The sequence below is a fragment of the Myxocyprinus asiaticus genome, chromosome 12 (assembly GCF_019703515.2).
Source record: "Myxocyprinus asiaticus isolate MX2 ecotype Aquarium Trade chromosome 12, UBuf_Myxa_2, whole genome shotgun sequence".
In the NCBI taxonomy this organism is placed as follows: domain Eukaryota; kingdom Metazoa; phylum Chordata; class Actinopteri; order Cypriniformes; family Catostomidae; genus Myxocyprinus; species Myxocyprinus asiaticus.
Window position 1 is genome coordinate 47,964,458 of NC_059355.1, and position 24,858 is coordinate 47,989,315.

A 24,858-nucleotide genomic window follows, 5' to 3' on the forward strand; every position below is an offset into this window, starting at 1 on the left:
CATGAGGCGACATAGGCGTGTGCTTAGGGCGGCATCGCTTCGGGGGCGCGGCGGGCACCAATCTACCGAGCCAATTTTAGCATGTGTCCAATCTGTGTCAAACAAAATGCGCCCTGTGCGTTCCGATAGCGTGTTGTGCCATTCATTGAAACAAAACCTGCAGCTGCATTCAGTCGTCACATGCGAGTGCAGTCTGTGAACAGTTGTCTACTGCAGGTGAAGACATTTTCTAAATAAACGTGTATCAAAACACTAACATTACATGAAGTACCAAAAATGACAAAGCCAATACCATGTTTATTGGACATGTTCCTTAGAGTTGCCTACCATATAAATACCATAATATATTATAAAAATACCAAGGTTTTACCATATTGTACCATCACTGTACCATGATACTGCCACAGCAGGCTTTTGAGAAAGATAAGTTTGATAAACTTCATCTTGTGCTGTGTCCTAATGTGAAAAGGCATCAGTATTTTTTTAGTCCAGAGTTTCATTAACGCTACCAGTGGTGATTTCTCAGGGGCAGCAAAGCCTTCTCTGCTGGCCTACCATGCCAAATAAATAAATATTTTTCATCATTTCATTCTCAATCACCTTTTTGCCTATGTATTTTTAATCGCTTTCCACTCTTGATTAATCTACAAACAAATAGAGAAAAACGAAGAGTTTATCCAGTCAGAATTTATTCCTTGATGCTTACAAGCGAAGTGTGACAACTGTTTCACAAATCACATGCCCAAAGCAGCACATGAGTCTGAGCTCAACCACCTCAGGCCTTCAGAATTTCTTCAGAATCCCTCAACAGTGCAAATGAATGAGCAACTAAAGTCAGATTGCCAGATTCATCAGCCAATAAGATTGATTTATTTGTTCTTGGTGGGTGTGATCTTTAGGATATGTCCCGGTTGAGGCCTTTTAGCTGGCCTTGAGTGACGCAATCACGCTTTAAGTGATGTATGTAATTCAAGAGCGAAAAGCACGAGATCTTGCTGACGAGTCGGCTGTCACTGCCACATCACTACTGAGAAAGAGATCCTTATGGATTTAAAAACACGAGATGTTCTGCATGATCGTGTAATTGCTTAATTTATTAATCAGGAAAGGAGGACTGATTTTCACTTCAAGCAAATTGTTAAGTGCCTTTTGTATTGTTATAGCAACATCAGGAGTTTTCTAAGTATAAATTAGGCTGCTTGAGCATTCAGTGTCAGATCAAGTTTTGAAAAGTAGTGCTGCGTTCCATTCAACTTGGAAAGTCGGATTTTACAACTTCCTACTAGGAAAAGTGCAATGCAATGCATATTGAAGTCAGAATTACAACTTGTAGGCTCGTGCAGAAATTCTCAACTCCGATTTTGCCGAGATGCAGGGGTATGATGTCACACAAACATGTCCACACTCAGGGAGATATACAAAGTAAGTGATAAGCATTAACTTTACTAAGTAATATCAATAAATGAGTTTGTTTCCACATTACATGATATTAAAGCTTGTTTAACAAACGCCTGCAGAAACAGGTGGATAAAACATTACAATCTCTTTTGATGATCGTACACCTGAAGCACAAATGCCAGCACTGCAGCACTGTTTATCAGTTGGGTTGCTAGGAGACATCTAATGAGAGTCAAACCCCTGCTAAGTTAACGGGAACATTGCAGTTCCGAATATCGGGGAATGGAATGCATTTATGGTCGGAGATATCAAGTAGGAATATCCCACATCCAGCTCGAATGGAACGCAGCATAACCGTGTAACCTGACGAAACAAAATTTATTGCAAGCAACATTTAAATCGCAAATATTATTAGATAGATTTTTCCAGGTATTATAGACCTCCTTGGTAGATTCATATGAAAAATTATGATTTTTGAATGTCTGTTCAGGAGATGTGCATTTCATAAAACAGTCATGCTGCAGTTAAAATTAGGCTTAAGTGTCATTTCAAGTTCTGGCTTGCGTGCGTGAACGTGTTTTTAAAATGTTAATTGGTATTACTAGTTAGCTGCGACATAATGTATGATGCCCAAAGGCATAGGGTGTCTTATTCATTGCGAAACTGTGTTTTCTTAATGGCATGAATCACACTGAAGGCCTAGACTTTAAATACACGGCCCGCCACTGAATGCTACACAATATTCAGTATGTAGGCTACTAAAGAAAATGTTCAAATGATGCTTTTAAAATAACCACAAATTAATGCTTTGGTCCTGTTTTTGCAATAAAATGTACAGAATGTGCAAATGGTGTACTTGTTGGGCCCCAGACTCCCCAGTAATGATGAAAACCTACAAATGTCCCTGCTGTGAAACATACTGTACAGTGTGCACAGATCTTTTGGGCAGTCCTTTGCTTTTTTCTTTCTTTCTTTCCTTTATTTTATTTATTTATTTGTTTTGTTTTTTGAACATCTTAAACCACTTGGTTTGGTTTTCGGGCACTTCACATTAAGTTTATTTCTTTTATCTTCTGATTTTCTCCCCTTTTTCTACCCAATTTAGCCTCAATCCAGGTGGTGGAGGACGAATCTCAGTTGCCTCCATGTCTGAGACCGTCAATCTGCTCATCACATGGCTTGTTGAGCACGTTACCGAGGAGACCTAGCGCGTGTGGAGGCTTCACGCTATTCTCCACAGCATCCACGCACAACTCACCACACGCCCCACCGAGAGCGAGAGCCACATTATAGCGATCACTAGGAGGTTACCCCATGTAACTCTACGAACTCATGACTCCAGGGGTGGTAGTCAGCGTCTTTACTCGCTGAGCTACCCAGGACCCCTACATTAAGTTTATTTCTATATATGGTGATACCAATTCATGATGCCTACTTACGAAGCCATGACGTGTTTCTTCCCAACATTGTTTTTATTAATTTTGCTAGATTCAGTTTATACCCATTTCTGATATATTTAATTATAAATTAATTTGTACTTTTTTTGTGTAAAAACTAATGCATACATTTTTAGCACGTGACTGGGGGGTGACTGGAGGGTCTCACCTAGGGTGCCAAATGGGGTAGGACCGGCACTGTTATAACATTTGACAATATGGCCTTATCTGATGTGCTTTTATGTGCAATTGTTACTAGTGGTGCATCATGATTACTATTGCTCATACTCTTGATTAGGGCTTTGAACAAACCCCTAATCTTACGTATTAAACTTGGATGCATAACTCATTCCTCATCGGAACATCCAAGCAACCGAGCTTAAATCAACTCGATACTTTGGCAAACGCATAGCAACCCCCTCACAACCACTTGCAAGTTTTACGCGAGCAAGAATCACACACATTTTCATCAGAAAATGTAAAAATCTAGGTGATCATTTATTATTTGTTAACTTATTGCATTAATATAAGTAATATTCTAGTAGTAACTGTAGTAATTGTAGTGTTTTGGTTGTTTAACTTTTTTTTTTTTTTTTTTTTTTTTTGCTTCTCCAAAAACACAGTGAGATGTGGCCTAACAGTCCATCACACGCATGTTCACATAGGATAAACAATTTAAAAACAGCACCAACACGTAGGGTACAATGGGGCTAAAGGCCCCCCGGAAAATGGTGTACCCTTTTGTGAAGTAGTTATTTTGAATAAGCACAAAGTCTTTCTAGCAAGTCAGTCCACTGTCGGCCATCTTTGGAACACTCTCGGGAGGATATTTCCAGTCGTGCCAGTGCAGCTCCTATCTACTTGAATGGGGAAAGACTGAAATCTCAAAAACGGTTGGTCAAGCTTACGATCAAAGGACATATTTCAAACCATCAATAAAATCTGATAATATTGGAATCATAAATTTACCTCATATTACGTTAAAACGCAAGCTTGTATAGCTAATGCGCATGTGCATGATTGACAGGTGATGTCTGTATCTAAAAGGTGATTGGCTCTTTTACCTCTAAGGCAGAACTTCCTATGTACATCCACTGAATGCTGGGTGCTCAGAGCTCCTTGGTTGGGCGTTCCAATTTATCCCATTCATTTTATTATTATTATCTCCCAATTTGGAATGCCCAATTCCCACTACTTAGTAAGTCCTCGTGGTGGCGCGGTTACCTCAATCCGGGTGGTGGAGGACAAGTCTCAGTTGCCAGACCGTCAATCCGCACATCTTATCACATGGCTCGTTGTGCATGACACCGCGGAGACTCACAGCATGTGGAGGCTCATGCTACTCTCCGCGATCCACGCACAACTTACCATGCGCCCAAATGAGAGCGAGAACCACTAATCGCGACCACGAGGAGGTTACCCCATGTGACTCTACCCTCCCTAGCAACCGGGCCAATTTGGTTGCTTAGGAGACCTGGCTGGAGTCACTCAGCACACCCTGGATTCGAAATCAAGACTCCAGGGGTGGTAGCAGCGTCAATAATTGCTGAGCTACCCAGGCCCCATTAACCCATTCATTTAAATAGAAGTGGCCCGTCTCTGCTAAAAACTCTTTGATCAGCATTAGGTCCATCTTAATTGTCTTAATTGTCATTGTCTCAAATTATTTCACAAGTTGACAATTTTTAGTGAACGTAGGTGCAACAAATAAGTAACACAAAATGACAATTAAATAACATTTTTGGCCTTTCAAAAATATTCAGTGACCAATATAGCCACCCTTCTTTTCAATATCTGCCATGAGCCTTCCATCCATGGAGTCTGTCAGTTTCTTGATCTGTTCATGATCAACTTTGGCTGAAGCAGCAACCACAGCCACCCAAATTCTGTTCTAAGAGGTGTATTGTCTTCCCTCACTGTAAATCTCACGTTTGAGAAGGGCCCACAAGTTCTCAGTAGGATTTAAGTCAGGTGAGGAAGGGGGCCAAGTCATTATTTGGGCATCTTTGAGGCCCTTGCTGGCTAGCCAAGCAGTGGAGTACTTGGATGCATGTGATGGAGCATTGTCCTGCGTAAAGATCATGGCCTTCTTGAATGCTGAGGACTTCTTCCTGTACTACTGCTTGAAGAAAGTACTTTCCAGAAACTGGCCGTAGGTTTGAGAGTTGAGTTTCAGTCCATCTTCAACTCGAAAAGGTCCAACTACCTCATCCTTAATGATAGCAGCCCATACCAGTACCCCTCCTCCACCTTGCTGGCACCTGACTCGAAGTGGTGTCCATTAGTGATCCAGCCACGGGCCCATCCATCTGTCAAGAGTCACTCTCATTTCATCTGTCCATAAAACCTTTGAAAAATCTGTCTTTGTGTATTTCTTTGCCCAATCTTGACGCTACAACTTGTGAATATATTAAGTGGTGGTCGTGTTTCAGCCTTCTTGACCTTGGCCATGTCTCTGAGCATTTGGCACCTTGTACTTCTGGACACTCCAGGTAGGTTGCAGTTCTGGAATATGGTAGCATTGGAGGATAATGGGTTCCTGGTAGCTTCACATTTAATTCTTCTCACGTCTTTTGTAGTTAATTTGCGCCTTATCTTCTCCATGCGTTTTTTGCGCCCTGGTTGACTATTCGCAACAAAACGTTTGATTGTCCGGTGGTCACACATCAATAGTTTAGCTATTTCAAGAGTGTTGCATCCATCTGAAAGGCATTTTACATTATTTGACTTTTCCGTGTCAGTTAAATCTCTTTTTTGGCCCATTTTACCTGAGGTAATGAAGCTGCCTAATAATTATGCACACCTTGATATAAGGTTTTAGTCACTTTCGCCACACCCTCCATCATTACACAAATACATACCACCTGAAAATGATTGAATCCAATAAGCATTCAAGTTTATATGGTTTGGAGTTGGAAAATGTGCATGGAAGTAATGATACGATCAGAATACTCACTTGCCTAATAATTGGGCATGCAGTGTATATATATATATTATATATAGGCAGGGATGGGGAGTAACGGAATACATGTAACGGGATTACGTATTTAAAATACAAATTATAAGTAACTGTATATAGGTATACTGTAGTAGGCCTATGTTAAGGTGTGCCTTTAGCAGCCCCTTTGTACCCTACATTGTGAACGACCCCTTAAATTTGTTGCGTTGCGTCTAGACGCGTTCTGTCTAAACGGCCCCTACCGCATCCTCATGATGACTACATTATTTTGTCCCCCAAAATTATTTGCATTTCATGCATTATTTTAAAATCCGGACACTTTGTGCAACATCTCTGCTATCCTTATTAAAACCGATCACACTGACACATTTCGTTCTATCATTAAAGAATCATAAAGTGTAATTACGTTTTGTCGTTGTCTGAGAGCAGAAGAACTTGGATCAGGTGATGAATGGAGTTTCGCTTACCTGTTGGGCGTCGTATGGGCGTGAATCAGGGCGGGTTCAGGTGGATATACTTGTGAGTCAAACCCCTCATTAAACACACTGCAGCTTGACGAAGCAGATAGTTGGGACTTTACGAATTGGACCTCGCCTGTCTCTGGAACGGATACAAAAGCTGTTTTGTCGAGCACAATGATGCCCGAACCTTTAAAATCGGCGATGTCTTTAAACGCCACGGAGGACACGTCTCTCGCGCTGCCTTCGGATCACGAGCTCAGATCTGCGCAACAGAGAGTTCTGGAACAGGTTCACACCATCAAGAGAAGCAAATCCAAATACAGCACTAAAAGTGTGCCTGGATTGACTTCACCAAACAGTGAGTTTATTTAAAAAAAAATCGCTAGGAAGATAGTCATGGAGCTGGCATGGCTTTAAATCACAAACAAACATTTAACCATTATTTGGAAACAGAGGGATTTCGCACTACCGTTTTTTTTTTTTTTTTTTCGATGGTAGGCTATAATTTCACATAATAATAATAATAATAATAATAATAATAATAATATCAAATAAGATCAAATTGATTTGAGTAGCAGAATTTTTAAATAAAATGACATAAAGCAAATATTAAAATCTAAAGCTAAATATTTAAAGTTTTATTTGCTTAATTTATTTAAACATTACATTTGGTAAGTAATTTGTTATAAAATTAAAATGCGTATATCTTAAAAATAGGCTTACGTTTTGTTTTTTTTTTTTTTTTTGGGTGGGGGGGGGGGGGGTATATGGCAAGATCGTGGTATTTTCTAAGTTTAAAGATTAAACATTTCCCAAAAAAACAAAAACAAAACAAAACAAAACAAAAAAAAAAAACGGCTTTTTTTAATATATATATATATATATATATATATATATATATATATATATATATATATATATTTATTATTTTTTTTTTTTTTTTGTAAAATCATGTATTTTGGGCATGTACCTTACCATAATAATACCATGCTTTCTTTTCATGTACCAATGGCAATATGTTTTTCTACACATTCATAATAATAATGGTAATATTATAGTTCGGGCCATCTGGACAAATGTTAAAAGATCTACATTTACGTATTTTAGATTTTCTTAACATTGAAAGTTGTGTATGGTTATTATTGCAATTTCCAAAATGGGCCTTGTCTCGGGGCGGAGCCAGGAGTTTTTCCACAGGGGTGGTGGATGGTGGATGGTGGTTGTTGGTGTAGAAAGACTAACTAAATTGTGCCCAAGACAACAAATGACCATATTTTACCTTATGGTCACTCACTGTGAATAGCCTCTAGGAAAACAGCTCCTCAAAATTGCTGGTCCTACATTTGTGTATGGGAGTTAAAAATCACACTTCTTGATTTTTGTCCCAGGAGAACGAAAACAAACTTCTAACACCAAATAATAAAATAGCTGCTAGTAAATGCTTCATTGTAGATCTAGATATGACATATACAGTATGTGTGTATGTATATGTGTGTGTGTATATATATATATATATATATATATATATATATATATATATAGATAGATAGATAGATAGATAGATATAGCTATTATCTATAAATTCTAAATAGGCGTTACAACACATAATTTTACATAATAATGTAAAAAATTAACGTGCTGTTATTACAATACCTGATCTAACCTTAAAAAATGACTTTCTTTGGTGTAACCTGATGCTGTCAGATTGATTCAGTCAATATTTCTGACTTAAATAAAATAAGTTAGTATGTTACACATAAAGTAGTTTAATTGACAAACATGTTTACAGTGTGAGCAGCAATTACAATGATGTATTCTGTAAAATGTGAAACCTCACATACCTTGCTATAATTTACATAAAGCATTATAAGGATTTATTAGCAATTAAAATACATGTCTTCATACACTTTTTATGAGCATTTTGGTGCTACCTTGTAAATGTTAAAACGCCCTGAAAATATTTTCTTTTCTTTAACTGCAGGCCCAGAAAGTGACAGTGTGTTTTATGACTTCAAGTTCTCTCCTTCTATGGCTCTCAGTGGACCTTCATTCAACAGAGGAGACCGAGGAGGAACCATGACAAGCGGGGTAAACTTCATCAAAATGTGTCTTAATCGATCATGTGTGTGCTCCAATACTGTATTATGCTTTTATATTAACAGCTTATAACATGTCCCTTAGTCATTTATTAAAGGAATATTCTGGGTTCAATACAAGTTAAGCTCAATCGACAGTGTTTGTGGCATAATGTTGATTACCATAAAAAATGTATTTCGACTCGTCCCTCCTTTTCTTAAAAAAGCAGAAATATGAGTTACAGTGAGGCACTTATAATGGAAGTGAATGGGGCCAATTCTTGGAGGGTTTCAAGACAGAAAAGTGAAGCATGTAATTTTTTAAAAGCATTTACATTAATTCTTCTGTTAAAACTCATGTATTATATAAGCTGTAAAGTTGTTTAAATTGTCATTTTAGGGGTTTAGGGTTTGTTGACATTACATAGTCATTGCAATGAAGTTGTAAAAGTGGCTGTAACTTTACACAAAAAGGTTAGTAAGTGATTTTTATCACACTAAAATCATGTTTACATGCATATTGTTTACGTCTCGTGGCTATACTTTTGAAACAATGAGTATTTTAATGTTCAGAAATTGACCCCCAGTCACTTCCATTGTAAGTGCCTCACTATAACCAATATTTTTGCTTTTTTTTTTTTTTTTTTTTTTTTAAAGAAAAGGTGGGGCGAGTCTAAATACATTTTTGTGGTGATCAGTATTATGCCACAAATGCTGTTAGTTGAGATTAACTTGTATTGAACCCGGAATATTCCTTTAATGCAGAACTGAGTTGTTTAATCAAAGCATTTCAAGTTACTGTTTTTCCCACAGTTAAAGCATATTTGTATTTCTCCACTTGGTTAAACACTTCGAGTCATCTATTCAGATAACAATCAAATGGTGTGAAGTGTCAAATGGTCTTTAGCTTGTGACAAGTAACCACTGTAAATGTAGGTCTACGTCTTTTCTCAATTTGAAATGTATTTTTTTAAGCAAAAACAACAGGACAATGGAATAAATGGCACAATTCATCAACGTAAGCTTTCATGTCAATGGAAGAAAAGCGAAGACCATCTGTACATGATTTTACATTGTACTAATATTCTACACGACTCACAGCATGTTCTTAAAATCCCATAATTTCACAGAACGCTGCACTTTTATGCTTCAGTCACTGACACTAACCTAGTTAATTTTTTTTCTTTTTCTTTTTTTTTTTTTTTTTTTACAAAAAAATAAAAATAAAAGCTAGATGAAACCAAACCTCTCCTCACCTCAACTTTTTATGACTCATCCTAGTGTAGGATTACCAAACTTGCCTGACTTCTGGGTTTTTGCCAACCCTTCTTTACATTAGGGTGTATCTGCTGGAACTTAATGCTTTCTGTGCTGTTAAATGGCTTGTTTGGCTTCAGTGGAGCATATAATGCGTGCATTGTCACCTTATGTTTTACGTCATGTTGTCTTAGTGCTTTAAACCCTGTTTTAACATCCTGTAAAAACGGTGTGAAATTGTGGACGGGTCGAAAATTTGGAAACACATACTCCTCCTTTATTGTTACTATTTCTCACATTTTACAATAATAGCTAAGTCGTCAAAACTACGAAAAAGCACAAATGGAAGTATGGGAATCATGTAGTGACCAAAAATGATGCAGTATTATGCCTTTTTTTTTTTCTTTCTTTTTTTTTTTTACCAACATGGATATTTAAAGAGATTCTTCATTTTGAGCATAAAAGCCATTTAGTGTACAGTAAAGAGGGACTGAGCTACTATAAATCTAATTTCTATCACTGTTTCTATGTCCAGGCTAAGCAGCGGCAGAGCTTTGTTCACAAATCCATAAACTCCCAACATGCCAGCGCTCAAAGAAGTGCAAGCACCGCGAGCAGGAATGATCAGTCGTACTACTTCCCTACAAACACCCTCCCCACCCAGCCCAGACCCAGCAGTCAACTGTTCGGCTCCAAAGCCACCCGCAGTGCTCCAGACCTTGGCTTCCAACCCATAACAAATGGCAGCACCACCCAACAAGGCCAAGCCAGCAGACAGACCATACACAGGGTGGACAGGATCTTCAGTCAGCCTGTACTGAACAGCACTAATCAACCTTATGGTAATGGCACTTCTATGAGGATTGCTAACAGTAATCAGGTGTTCGGCACTCGGCCTGTCAACAGACGATCATCTTCCATACAGTCCAATGGAGACTACAGGATGTCAATGGCCAAGACTGGACAAGCCAATGTCTCTGGGTGAGTCAAACCAACCTTACACTTTTCCCGTTATTGCGTAATGAAGTTCAGTTCAACTTCTCGTCTTATTTGTAAAGCACTTTGAGCATCTACTTGGACGAAAGGTTCTCCATAGTTTTTATAATTTATATTCATTATTATTAGTAGCAGTAGTAGTATTTTTTTATATTAGTGTTAGTGATTAATATTTTGTTGAAGTGGTTGTATTCTTTTTTTTTAGTGTTAGTTTATTTTTTACTGTTACTGTAGTATTACAGTTAGTATTAGTAATATTTTTTTCTTAGTATTAGAGTTAGTATTATTTCTTTACTGTTAGTACTGTTAGTTAGTTTGTACTAGTATTTGTATCAAAGTTTGTGTTAAGGGTTTGGTTGTTGTATTAGTATTAGAGTTGGTGTGAGTGTTACAACTTTTTACTGTTGGTATTAGTTTTATTTGTTAGAATTCGAGTTGGTGTTCGTTTTTTACTGTTAGTTAGTTTGTTAGTACTAGTAATAATATTAGTATTAGAGTTGTGTTGGTGTGTGTGTGTGTATATATATATATATATATATATATATATATATATATTTTTTTTTTTTTTTTTCTTACAGTAGTTATCATTAGTTTTGGTTGTTAATATAAGTATTAGAGTTGGTGTTAGTATTGCTATTTTTAATGTGAGTATTAGTTTTTGTTAGTAATTTATTTAGTAAGAATTCATGTTGGTGTTAGGACTAGTGTTATTATTAGAGTTAGTGTTATTTTTACTGTTAGGATTAGTCTTGCTTGTTGGTGTTAGTATTAGTATTTTTATACATTTTGTAGTTCTATTAGTGTTAGTTAGTAGTTAGTTAGCAATTAGTTAGTAAGTAATTAAGTAATTTAGTTAGTAATTTATTTAGTATGTTAGTTGGTTAGTAAGTTAGTATTAGAGTTGGCATTAGTACTAGTGTTAGTTTTAGAGTGTTGTTATTTTGTCAATGTTAGTATTGGTTTTGCTCACTGTTAATATTAGTTGTATTTGTTAGTATTAGGGTTAGAGTTTGTCTAGGTATTATTTTTACTCGTAAGTTTAGTTTTAGTTGTAAGTGTTAGTATTTGTTTATACTGTAACACACGTATCAGTTGTAGCTGATTATAATGTGTTGATCATTTTAGTTCTGCTAACTGGTATCACACTCATTTTTCCTCAGGATGTACACAGAGAAGCTGATGGCTGATTTGACGATGAAGGAGGCAGTGGAGTATCTGTACAGTCCAGATGAGAAGTATCAACTGTGTGGCTCCGCCTACATCCAGCACGCCACCTACACTGATGACAAGGCCAAGCAAGAGGTGTGGATTCGGAATTAAGCCTGTACTGTCAGTAACAAAGTACTATGAAGCACCTTGGTATAACTATGTTTTTTTTTAACATGGACCATGGTAATACCACGGTTTTCTTTAGAGTTCCATGTAAATGCTGTGATATTTGAATGGTAATCATTCAGAACTATCAAGGAGGTGATGGGAATACCATCATATAACCATGGTCCATGTCAAAAAATGCTAGTACCATGGTACTTTTTTTTGTAAGTGTCATGTTTTTTGGACTTGTAGTTGGTCCAAAAAACGTAACACTTCCAAAAAAAGTAACAGATACATTTCTTTAGACATAATACCATGTTATCTCTGTCTGGTTTCACAGGTGCTGACCCTGAAGGGCATTCCTCAGCTGGTTAACCTGTTGAACAGCCCCAATCTGCAGATCCAGGAGACGGTGGCTGCTGCTCTTCGTAACGTGGTGTTCAAAAACCAACTTAATAAAGAGGAAGTTCAGCGCTGCGGAGGAATCATGCAGGCCGTGCAGCTGCTCGGAGGCACCAACTCTGAGACACAGAAACACTTGACAGGTGACCAAATGTCCAATTATGCATCATATAAATGTCACTCAGAAGCACTGATAAGATGAGTATGTCAAGAGCAATTTAACCCCATGCAGCGATTGACAAGACCATGTGGCTTAAGCGAGAAAGACGGTGATTTGTCTTCACTGTTTGTGTTTGTCGGCACATGTTGTTTTCTTGTAGAAATATCTGTACGTCCTTTAAACAAATATACTTCAGAAGCAATATTGTGTAATATAATAGGACTACGGTTCCATTTAAGATTCCAACTACATTATTTAACATCAACTAACATTGAACAATACTTTTACAGCCTTTATTAATCTTGTTAATTACAACATATACTAACACGTTTTTAAAATCAAAAGTTGTATTTGTTAACATTGGTTAATGTACTATGAAATAACATGAACTAACAATGACCAATTGTATTTTTTTATAAACTAACATTAACTATGATTAATAAATGCTATAAACAAACAGTATATTGTTCATTGTTAGTTCATGATACCTAATGCACTAACTAATGTTAACATATGTAACCTTACTGTCAAGTGTTACCTTGTTTTTTTTCACTAAGGGACACTTTGCCAATGGGGTAAGAAAAACAAATGTTATATATTTGTTAAATGCAATTTTTAATATCTAATGCAGTTTTGTTTCTCAATTAAATGTGTTTTATGGATGTTTTGATATTTGTTACTAGAAAACCACACAAAAATACCAAATTAAGAGTGTTATTTTTTGCAGTGCAGGTGCTATCTTTGCTGATATAGTGCTGTGCCATGCATATTTAAATGAACTCATTGTCATTCTTTTGAGTGCAAATAGACCTTTTTATGTAAATTAGTTTGCCGCTAGTTGTTCTATTTCAGAATGTAATCTTTCATCAAAGGTGTCTGTGAAAGTGCTCTTATCAAACTGAACTCTTTTGGTTCTTCTGTGGTTTTATTCTTTGCCAGGTCTCCTGTGGAATCTGTCCTCAGCAGACAGTCTTAAACCTGATATGCTCCGCACAGCTCTGCCAGCGCTCACAGAGAAGGTTATAGAGCCTTTTTCAGCCAGTACAGACAACAATGCCAACACCAGCCTGGCACCAGAGGTCTTCTGCAATGCCACGGCATGCCTACGGTAAGGGCTAGTTACAGTATTATAAGTAAATACGGTTCTGAGTGGCTTATAGGTTTTTCTTAAACCTTGGGCAATTTCATGACCCAAGTGTTGATTTTTGTTAAAAGAGGGGCCGTTTCTAAGCATAGGGGGGCCCTAAGCGAAATCCTTCTTGGAGGCCCCCCTTAATCATTATATTTTCTCTTCCCTCGATGGCCACAAGGGGGCCCCCTATTCCTGTATAATTGAGCCAGAATAGATGCCTGAGTCTTACTCGCAACTTTTAGTATATTTTTAATAAAATAAAAAAAATAAAAAACCTTGCTTTGCAGGGCCCCCTGGTGGCTAAGTGGTCCTAAGCGGGCGCTTAGCTAGAAACGGCCATGGTTAAAAGGAACAAATTTAAACTTTGTTTCTTTTTTTAATATGGTCACATTAAAATTCATTTGGAAACTTTTTACCAGGCCTTCGTAAATTAGTTTTGGTACTTTTAAAATGTCTTTAATGTGTAGATTTACATTTTTTTAACCTGGTCCCAGACTTTCAAAATGAAACTATGAAAATCCATTATAAAAATACAAAGTATTGCATGTTTAAAACCATGATAATTTAAACAAAGAGTGAAATAAACATAAATCATTTCAATATTTACTGTGTGAAATTATTCAATTATTACGACTGTCCCACAGTTGTGATGTCATTGCTACCACACCAAACAAGTTTGCTCCTTATAAATTTTTTTTGAGTTTGTGTACCTCTAACCAAGTCAACAAAAGTGTCAGTATAGAGTGTGTTTGAGATTATATATGAGAGAAGTGATATTGATTAAAGAAGTGAAAAAAAAAGCACTTGTGAGCAGAATATTTTTATTTGGCTTTACTGTTACAAATTACGTAAACAAATTGTGAAAATATGGTTTAATTGTGTGTATTAAGGTTACATAAAATGTTAGCTATGAAATTAGCATTATCAAAACAATGGAGTCGGACATTTAATTTCAAAAACTTCAAAACATAAAGTCATTTTCATCGCCGTCGTGTCAAGCACAGAATTCTATTAAACACAAATATTGACACTGTAGTGGGAATTTTGATGACTTTCCAAAAAAAGTGACAAAAATAACACAAAACTGCTGTGATGCATGTAGCGTTATAGTGAAAAATGTTTTACCGAGACTTACTTAATAGAAGTCCAAAGTTCTAAAAGTGCTTGAAATTGAAGGAACGCCCTTATAAATATTTTGAAATAGGTAAATTGGACCATATAGTTAATTCATTTTATTGCTGATTAGAAATATTTTATTGGAACATTATTTTTACTGCTAGTTTTGGAGATTTCGGTCTTTCCTGAAAATAGCAGTTTTAATATACATTGGAACTCCTTTGTAACTGTTTAAAAAGCATAAAATGTGAATCAAAGAAATGTAGATAAATAGCAATAACAAAGAATGAGTTAGTGTTTTCAGACTTTTGACAGGTAGTGTATGTTAATGAAAATGTGATACATGAATAGGCAAACATAAATCCTGGCTCCAACAATTAAAGTAATGTGGTCTATTTGAGTCTCCTTTTAATTAAAGTTAATTCATCACAAGGAAATGAAAGCTGTTCAAATATTTTAGCTAGGTTTATATTGACACACCTAATGTGTATTTATATTGCATCATAGCGCCGTAAATTGTGCAGAGCACAGACTGGAAATGTGTCCTTACAGGTATAGTTCATCTAAAAATAAAATTCTATCATTTACTCACCCTCATGCTGTTCCAAACTCGTATGACTTATTTTCTTCCGTGGAACACAAAAGGAGACGTTAGGCAGAATGTTAGTCTCAGTCAGTGTTTGTTTGTCAAACAAACCAACAGACATGATCTTATTGTCAGTTTCTCATTTGTCGACAGAAACCTGAGCGCATCCAAACTGGCCAACCGGCAAGCCATGCGTAGCTGTAAAGGTCTTATCGACTCACTCATGGGCTACATGAACAATTGTGTTGATGAAGGCATACCAGATAACCAGGTAAACGTGGTGTTTACATCCACTACTGTAACAAAAATTCAGATCTTGCATGGTATACAGTTAGTTAAGACTAAAAGTTTTTCTTAAAATCATAACAAAATATTTTCTGCTCCTTTATAGCCTGGGTGGAGAATGTTGGCATGGCAGTTATGATTTAATGTTGTCTTTATCAAGTTATTTAGTTATGCTTAAATGTTAAAACTCCCTCAAGGAAGGTATGAGTACTAGGCGTTTCCATCAGAAACAATTATGTTGTTATATATATATATATATATATATATATATATATATATAAAACAGTGCATTACACATTCTTAATTGTTGTCAAATTTTATCAAACATGTTTTATCATTTACAGTAATGTCTGTTTACGAGGATAATTACTTAGAGCCTGCCAGTTTCTTTAACAATTGTGACTGTCATTTGGAATTACCTTCAAGCCTTACAAACATGCACATCTGGCTGCAAATATAACTTGGATATTTAGGTAGTTGATAAATGACATAAATCACTTTTTTTGTTCAACTTAAGAGTTTAGGTTAAAATGTATATATACCGTGGGGTCCAAAAGTCTGAAGCCACCAGTGAAACCATTTTACGTGATAACGTTTCTTTGCTTTAATATATATATATATATTACATGCATATCTATAATTTAAAAAGTGCATATTTTTTAGACACTGTTACTGTTCAGCATTTCAAGTTGTTCACCATTTGTCTCACCTTTTAGCTTTTTAACAGTTTACTAAAATATTCAATTTCATCTATCAATTATTGTGAGGTCATAAAAATGCATAATAATTAGAATAATATTGCATGCAGTATATTGCAGAAGAATACTACTTGACAAGTCATGTCGACTAACAATTTATATATTGTTCATGATTTATTCTGTAATCTTTTTGTTCTTAGTCTTTGGAGAACTGCATGTGCATTATTCATAACCTCACCTACCAGCTGGAGTCAGAGATGCCAACTCTTTTCACTAAAATCAACGCCCTAGCCAGTTACGCCCGCAAACGTTCCAGTCCATCAGATGCCGGTCCGATTGGCTGCTTCAGCTCTCAGAGCCAAAAGATTCAACAGGAGGTTTGTCAACAGCTGCATTACACCTGTATTATTATAACAATTCTGCAAGGGGCCTGGGTAGCTGAGTGAGTAAAGACGCTGACTACCACCCCTGGAGTCATGAGTTTGAATCCAGGGTGTGCTGAGTGACTCCAGCCAGGTCTCCTAAGCAACCAAATTGGCCCGGTTGCTAGGGAGAGTAGAGTCACATGGGGTAACCTCCTCGTGGTCGCTATAATGTGGTTTGCTCTGTGGGGCGAGTGGTGAGTTATGCGTGGATGCCGCGGAGAATGGGCCTCCACGTACTATGTCTCCACGGTAACATGCTCAACAAGCCACGTGATAAGATGCGTGGTTTGACGGTCTCAGACACGGAGGCATCTGAGATTCGTCCTCCGCCGCCCGGATTGAGGTGAGTCACTACGCCACCACGAGGACTTAGAGCGCATTGGGAATTGGGCATTCCAAATTGGGGAGAAAAAATACAAATGCCCAATACTACTATTGAAGTTTACTCTTCATACACTATCCTAACTGCAACTTCTTAAACAGGTTAAACTTTATCTAAGCACCTTTATATCACGGTATTCTTTATCACTTTACAATAGGGTTCCATTAGTTAATATTAGATAATGCATTAGCTATCATGAACTAAGAATAAACAATATTTTTCAACAGAATTTATTAATATTGGTTCATGTTAATTGATATAAACACAATTGTGCATTATTAGTTAATAGTGCATTAAGTAATGGTAACATATACAACTTTTAACTTTAAAAAATGTATTAGTAAATGTTGGAATTAACATTAACTAAGATTAACAAATGCTGTAAAAGTGTTGTTCATCTCCTTAAAACATGTTATTACCATGGTGCATGTCCAAAAATTGGAATTGGTATTGCCATCATCCAAAAATTGTTATTACCATCTTACATGTCATAAAAATTTGGTATTTCCATCATACATGTCCTCAAAACATGTTATTACCATGGTGCATGTCCAAAAATTGGTATTAACATCGTACATGTCCAAAAATTCTTATTACCATCATCCAAACATTGGTATTACCATTGTACATGTCCAAAAAACATGCTATTACCATCGTATATGTCCAAAAAAGATGGTATTATTGTCATATATGTCCATAAAACATGGTATTACCATGGTGCTTATCCAAAAACTTTTTATCAGCATTGTACATGTCCAAAAAAATGGTATTACCTTGGAACCGTGTCCATGGCAGTACCATTGTGCTTTTAGTAAGTTTTGTTATTCATGAGTATGTGTTGTTGTGTTTTTGTATGTTTTACAGAGTGGCTTTGATTATCCCGTGATGGAGGAGAATAATCCTAAAGGTTCTGGCTGGCTCTTCCACTCTAAAGCTCTGCAGATGTACCTGAATCTGTTGAGCTCCAGTGAGAGAGATGCTACTCTTGAGGCCAGCTGTGGAGCGCTGCAGAACCTCACAGCCAATGACAGCATAGTAAGACAACAATCACTCCATTTGTTATTAGCATGCACTAGTTAATGGGCTGGACTCAGTATGGCGGTTGTATACAGTACTGTGTATAATACTTGTAGGTAATTGACAAGTAACATGACCTTGAACTTTTTCAACATCAAGATTTTAGACTAACATTTTTATATACATATATGTTTGAGGGAAAGTGTATATTTTTAATCACCTTTTTCAAAGTACAAAAAATACAAGTCATAAAAACTGAATGCATATCAAATAGTATATACATACTGTATGTTTTTTATTTGTATTTTATTAAGCATTATAAAATCACAGTTGTCATGAAAAATTGATTGTGTCTTTAGGTATCAAATGTTTTGAGTCATACAATCGTACAGAAGCTGAATGGTCTGAAGTACATCAGTCCATTGCTGCAGTCATCCAATCCTGCGATACAGAACAGCACAATTGCTCTGCTCGGAAACCTGTCCAGATCTGCACAAACAAATAAAAGCATGGGTAAGCTTTCATCCAGCATCATTCCAGTAAACTGGACATTTAAGATGTCACTTTATGGTTGAAGGTCTGTGCAGTGGTACTGTATGTTTTGTGAGTTGTTTTGGTATTCTGCATGTACTTCACCCAAAAATGAAAGTTCTGTCATCAGTCGTGACGCTAGAATTTTAGTTTGTGTTTGAACATTTGAACTTGTATTGCGGCATGTGAGTGTGATTGATATGTTCAGTGTTGCCCAGTTCCACTAAGTATTGTGAAAACTGCTGATATTGCTCTTGATTATTTTGATCCATGATTGGTATAATATATCTTTTTTATAAAGTTATGTAGTTGTTTGGATTGCGTTTTGACGAATACGAATATGACCTTTTCACATATTTATATATTCACAGGTTTTTGATGTTTATGTATGTGTGACTAGGGCTGTACGATTATGACAAAAATCGTAATTGTCAATTATTTCCCTTGATATTGTAATTGTGATTAATTTTGATGAATAGAATTTACATTCAGATACTTACAGTATTTTGGGTGGATCAACAGCATGCTATTTTCTTTATGTTGGCTACATATCCAAAGCAAGCTGAGAACTGTATTCCTGAATGACTATATTGCTGTTTTATGCAACAGTATATCAAGACTAATTAACTCACTGGTTAACTTTACATTGGCCCTCTCAGAAGCATAAAAAACTAAGCTGTTATTCAAATTTTTAATAAGTCGTATGCAGAAGCGAGCAGTGGACATATTTCATAATAGTGGACATAAAATTATCAAAATAGAATATGAAATGGATAATTGTAATGCAACATGGGTAAACCAATGGACTGCTATAATTGACACTTTTCACGATTAGTTAATTGTGGCAGCTTTAATTGTAATCTTGAAAATGTATTTGATTAGTTGTGCAGCCCTATTTGTGACTCATTTGTTTGATGTGTCTAGTCCTGCGATTGTTCTGACAAACATTTTGTTTTGTCTTTAAGCTCGTCAAACTTTACCGCAGCTGGTCGGCTTCCTGAACTCAGGGCTCACTCAGGGCGATTCCTCACCCAAATATGACAGCACCATGGCAACAGCTCTTCATAGCGCACACACCCTGCTGAAGATCGATCCTGAGATGGGCAAGAGTCTACTGAACAACAGCTTGATCAACTCTCTCAACAGCATGAGTCTCAATCAGTGAGTCTTAACGACCACTTGTGTTTATTTATGTTTATAAGCAAAAACATTTATTCTTGACATGAATTAGAATAAAAGATTTCTCAAATTAAAAAATGGATAAAAAACAAACCATTTAATAATAAATATTACATACATGAACTATTATGTATATAAATACAGTAAAACGTAATATTATATTATGTCATATAATTTTTTTCAATACCTAACTTTTGTAATTTATTGTAATGCATTAGTTGCCTGCCAAAAGCCAGCACAGCCGCCGGAGTTCTCCTTCACAGTCTGTGGTCGGAAAAGAACATTCAAAGTTATCTTAAAAAGGTAAGATGAAGGTTTTTGACGAATGCTCAATAATAAGAATAAAAATATTTACATAAATAGAACTTGGTAACACTATACAATAAGGCTGTATTCGTTGACATTAGCTAAAGCATTAGGTTTCATGAACTAAAAATAAACAATTATTTTTTTGCAGCATCTATACATCTTGTTAATTTCTAAACATGCTATTGTTCATTTTACAATCATACATAATGAACTAAAATTAATGTATGTTACAAATGTGTTAGTATATGAAGAAAGTAACATTAACCAAGGTGAATAAGTGCTGTAAAAAGATTAATTTGAGTAATTTCTAAAAGTAGTCATTTTTAAATATGCTATTGTTCATTTTGACTTCATTTTATTTCATTATGCATAAAATGTTATAATGTTAAAAATATATTAGAATATGTATAAATTAACATTGATTATTAAATGCTGTACAAGTATTAATTTTAGTAATTTTTAAAAGTAGTAATTTCTAAATATACTGTTGTTCATTGTTGGTTCATTATGCATTAACTAATGTCAATGTATACAACTTTTAATGTTAAAATTGATAAATATATAGAAATTAACATTTAATCAAGATTAATGAGTGCTCTAAAATAATTTTAGTAATAATGAAAAGTAGTAATTTTTAAATATACTATTGTTCATTCTTAGTTCATTTTAGTTCATTATGCATTAACTTTTGTTAATTTGTACAAGTTTTAATGTAAAAATATATTAGTATCGGTAGAAATTGACATTTGATTATTAAATGCTTTAAAAGTATTAATTTTAGTCATTTTTAAAGGTATTTATTTCTTAATATATTATTGTACATTGTTAGATCATTTAACTTGATGTTTAATGTAAAAAATGTATTAGTATATTTAGAAATTATCATTAACTAAGATTAAGTGCACTAAAAAGTAAAAGTATGCATTTAGTAATTTTTTTTTTAATAGTATATTTAAAAAATTACTCTTGTTCAATGTTAGTTCATTTTAGTTCATTGTGCATTAGCTAATATTAATGTATACATTTTTTTAATGTTAAAAATGTATTAGTATATAGAAATTAACATTAATCAAGATTAATAAATGCAGTAAAGTCGTTTTAGTTATTTCTAAAAGTAGTCATTCCTAAATATACTATTCTTCATTGGTAGTTCTTTTTATTTTATTATGCATTAACTAATGTTAATGTATACAACTTTTAATGTTAAAAATGTATTAACAGTAAGCAAGATGTATAAATCCTGTAAAAGTATTGTTCATTGTAAGTTCATGTTAACTTATGTAATTAACAAATGTTAGCAAATGCAGCCTTATTGTAAAAGCGTTACCAGAAATTGTATATACAAAAAAAAAAAAAAAAAAGTGTCAGCAAAGAACCCTCTGCTTATGAAGAACCGGTTTCGGCTGTATATTCCTGAGTTGAGCAATACGGTTTAATGTTTATTAACCTTTAACCTTAAGCCTTTATTGGAACTTTATTGGAAGTAAGAAAATAAGAAATAGAGTTTTCCTACCAAAACGGGGTGACATTGTCTTGTTTAGTGAACTGGCAGTAACATGACAGATGTATGTGTAAGTGTGTGAGGCCATGGAATCATATGTCGTCTCAGCACATACCAGTGGTTGGTTGTGGGATTGTGTGTGTGTGTGTGTGTGTGTGTGTGTGTGTGTGTGTGTGTGGACTAGAGGTTGGGTGTGGTTGGGAGAAGCAGACTGAGGTGTCTGCGGGTGTTAGACACCGACCACACCTTGCCACGCCATTTCTGTCATCACAGTGGAGGAAGGCAGAGATAAGGACATCTTTGTTTGTTTGTTTGTGTGTGTGTGTGTGTGTGTGTGTGTGTGTGTGTGTGTGGACTAGAGGTTGGGTGTGGTTGGGAGAAGCAGACTGAGGTGTCTGCGGGTGTTAGACACCGACCACACCTTGCCACGCCATTTCTGTCATCACAGTGGAGGAAGGCAGAGATAAGGGCATCTTTGTTTGTGTGGAATGTGTGTGTGTGTGTGTGTGTGTCTGTGTGTTATGTTATGATAATACTGAGATAATGTATTGCGAGCTGTTAACTAACCTAACCCTAACATATATAGGTAAACATTGGTGTGAGATTATATTTAATTGTAATTGGCACTTTCAATGGATAGAGATTACAAAATAGTGCCTGAATAAGTAATTTTTCAGTTTGATCATTAAAATGTTGATTGTTAACTACACGAAGTTGAACTAAACATTAAATGAGCTTTTCAATTTTACATTTATTTCATAAGAAATTTGCAATGTTTTTTTTTTTTTTTAAATATGTTTTCAAAATTGTGGGTTCATTGCACTTTAAAAGGCTGATTTGTTTGGATTTGTATCTTCTAGCAATAAATAAACAACAAAATATGATGTATTAATATCATAGTACTTTTCTTGTAAGTGATGACAGTATAAGCTTAAACAGTCAGGTGTAAACGGGCCTTAAAATGTAATAATTATAATAAGGTTTTTGTGTTTATTTTACAGCAAGGGATGAATAAGTCGTCGTTTGTGAATGACATAACGTCGGCAGCTTTCAAATCACTTCATGTTGTTGAGTAACCGGTGCTTATACCAGAGGAAAAAACTACACAACAAACAAATTGCATTTTGATTGCATTACATTTTATTTGTGGTGAAGTATTTCAGAATAATGGTAAGAATTACAAACGTTTCTTTCTTTTGGGGGTAGTAGACACTTACTTTTTTTTTTTCTTCCTATTTCTCAAGACCATAGTATTTTCATTTAGTAAAGCAATGTTTTTGTAATCCCATTATTTGTAACTCCTTACAAACTGTTCTAAACTGCAGATGCTTTTTTTAATGATATTTTGTGAGTCTTAAGTGTTATAAAATGCATTGTGTTCAAGTATATACAGGATACGTATATGTCACCTGGGAGTGATAAACTCTTAAGACGTTTGATGACTCATTTTTACTCATGTTCTCATATATATTGTGCTCAAAACAAAAAGGGTGTGGATCAATTTGTCATGTTTTAGTTCACAGTGAAATTTCAATAAAGTTTTAAATACAGTAGTCTGTAGTGGTCTTTAGCATCATTATAGATTCAGTGTAATATATGGCGGCTCATATGGTAGCACTGTCGCCTCACAGCAAGAAGGTGCCGGGTTTGAGTCCCAGCTCAACTGGGCCTTTCTGTGTGGAGTTTGCATGTTCTCCGCATGTTTGCATGGGTTTCCTTTGGGTGCTCTGGTTTCTCCCTGAATGCAGTTAAGTGAATTGGAGACCATAAATTGCCTATAGCTGTGAGTTTGAGTGTGAATGTGTATGTCTGTTGCCCTGTGATGGACTGGCCACCTGTCCAGGGCATTTCCCTGCCTTCATCCCAAGACAGCTGGGATAGGCTCATGCACTACCCGTGACCCTACATAGGACAAGCTGCAATAAAATATGGATGGATGAATGGATCTTTGATTTTACCTAATGTGTTATGGTTAATTGTCATTATGCATAATTAATTAAATGTCAAAAGCATAGCAAAAGAAAAAAAAAATATATATATATATATTTATATATACATGCTTAATAGCTGTACACATCATGGTCCTTAGCATTTAATAGCATGCATAAATAACTTTGAAAAAGATTCATTAAAGGAATATTACAGGTTTAATAAAAGTTAACCTCAGTCGGCAGAATTTGTGGCATAATGTTGATTACCACAAAAATGAATTTCGACTCATCCCTCCTTTTCTTAAAACAAATATATAGTACTTTGCAAAAGTGTTAGGCACCTAAGATGTTTCTTTATATGGTTATTTATATCTTCAGCTTTAGTGTGTCAATAAGTAATATAAATGTTAGACTTCCAAACATTACTTTTGCAAATAGAAAAGATTAGAATAGAAGAACAGGGAGCCCTGCAACAGATGTCATGGCCCCCACAGAGCCCCCCACTGAACATCGAGTCAGTCTGGGGTTACATGAGTAGACGGAAGCAATTGAGACAGCCTAAATAGATAGAAGAACTGTGGTGAATTCTCCAAGAAGCTTGGAACATCCTATCTGCCAACAACCAAGAAAAACTGTGACCAGGTGTACCTTGGAGAGTTGGTGCTGTTTTAAAGGCAAAGGTGGTCACACCGAATATTGATTTAGCTTTTTTATGTTTACTGGACTTTGTATGACATTAAGTGATCAATGAAAACTATTAATGTCATTATTTTTGAAGACATCCTCACTATGCAACATTATTCACAAGTGCCTAAAACTTTTGCATATGAAAAATCGAGGTTAGTGAGGCACTTACAAAGGAAGTGAATGGTGCTCATTTTTGGAGGGCAGAAATGTGAAGCTTATAATTTTTTAAAAGCACTTACTTTACAGCTCAAAAAATACATTAGCTTTAATAGAAGAATTAAAATTGTTTAATCATTTTTTAAAGGTGGTTTTAGGGTTTACGGCATTACTTTGTCATGGTAATACGTAAAATTGGAAATAACACAGAAAAGGTTAGTAAGTGATTTTATCACACTAAAATCATGTGAAACTGCATATTGTTTACATCTCGTGGCTATACTTTTGAAACAGTGAGTATTTTAACATTTACAGATTCGCCCCATTCACTTCCATTGTAAGTGCCTCACTGAAATATTCCTTTTATATGTAGTAGCATTAGCAAAATGTCATCTACAGTGGCACCCCTGGCCAAAATGTCTGTTGCTGTGAATAGTTAAGTGAGTAGAAGATGAATTGATCTCC

General features: G+C 35.5%; 2 protein-coding genes across 3 annotated transcripts in view; one reads left to right on the plus strand and one right to left on the minus strand.

The window, feature by feature from the left end:
* LOC127448955 (nuclear factor of activated T-cells, cytoplasmic 2-like) overlaps positions 1-24,858 on the minus strand; it is a 357,327-nt gene that overhangs the window by 36,992 nt on the left and 295,477 nt on the right. The gene's annotated exons all lie outside the window — the stretch shown is intronic.
* LOC127448956 (plakophilin-1-like) lies at positions 6,338-23,172 on the plus strand. Its single transcript, XM_051711955.1, has 13 exons — positions 6,338-6,612; positions 8,236-8,342; positions 10,122-10,567; positions 11,743-11,884; positions 12,237-12,441; positions 13,398-13,566; positions 15,446-15,563; positions 16,476-16,652; positions 17,947-18,117; positions 18,459-18,612; positions 19,596-19,791; positions 20,028-20,112; positions 22,621-23,172. Exons 1-13 carry the CDS (start codon positions 6,429-6,431, stop codon positions 22,693-22,695), a joined length of 2,229 nt encoding a protein of 742 aa, XP_051567915.1. The 5' UTR covers positions 6,338-6,428; the 3' UTR covers positions 22,696-23,172.

What these genes read in the sequence shown, in the direction of transcription:
- LOC127448956 (XM_051711955.1), top strand. Translation starts at nt 6,429, where the DNA reads ATGATGCCCGAACCTTTAAAATCGGCGATGTCTTTAAACGCCACGGAG. An exon ending in GAGGAACCATGACAAGCGGG is followed by an intron (nt 8,343 to 10,121) that starts GTAAACTTCATC and finishes TTCTATGTCCAG; the next exon opens with GCTAAGCAGCGGCAGAGCTT. An exon ending in GCCAAAAGATTCAACAGGAG is followed by an intron (nt 16,653 to 17,946) that starts GTTTGTCAACAG and finishes TATGTTTTACAG; the next exon opens with AGTGGCTTTGATTATCCCGT.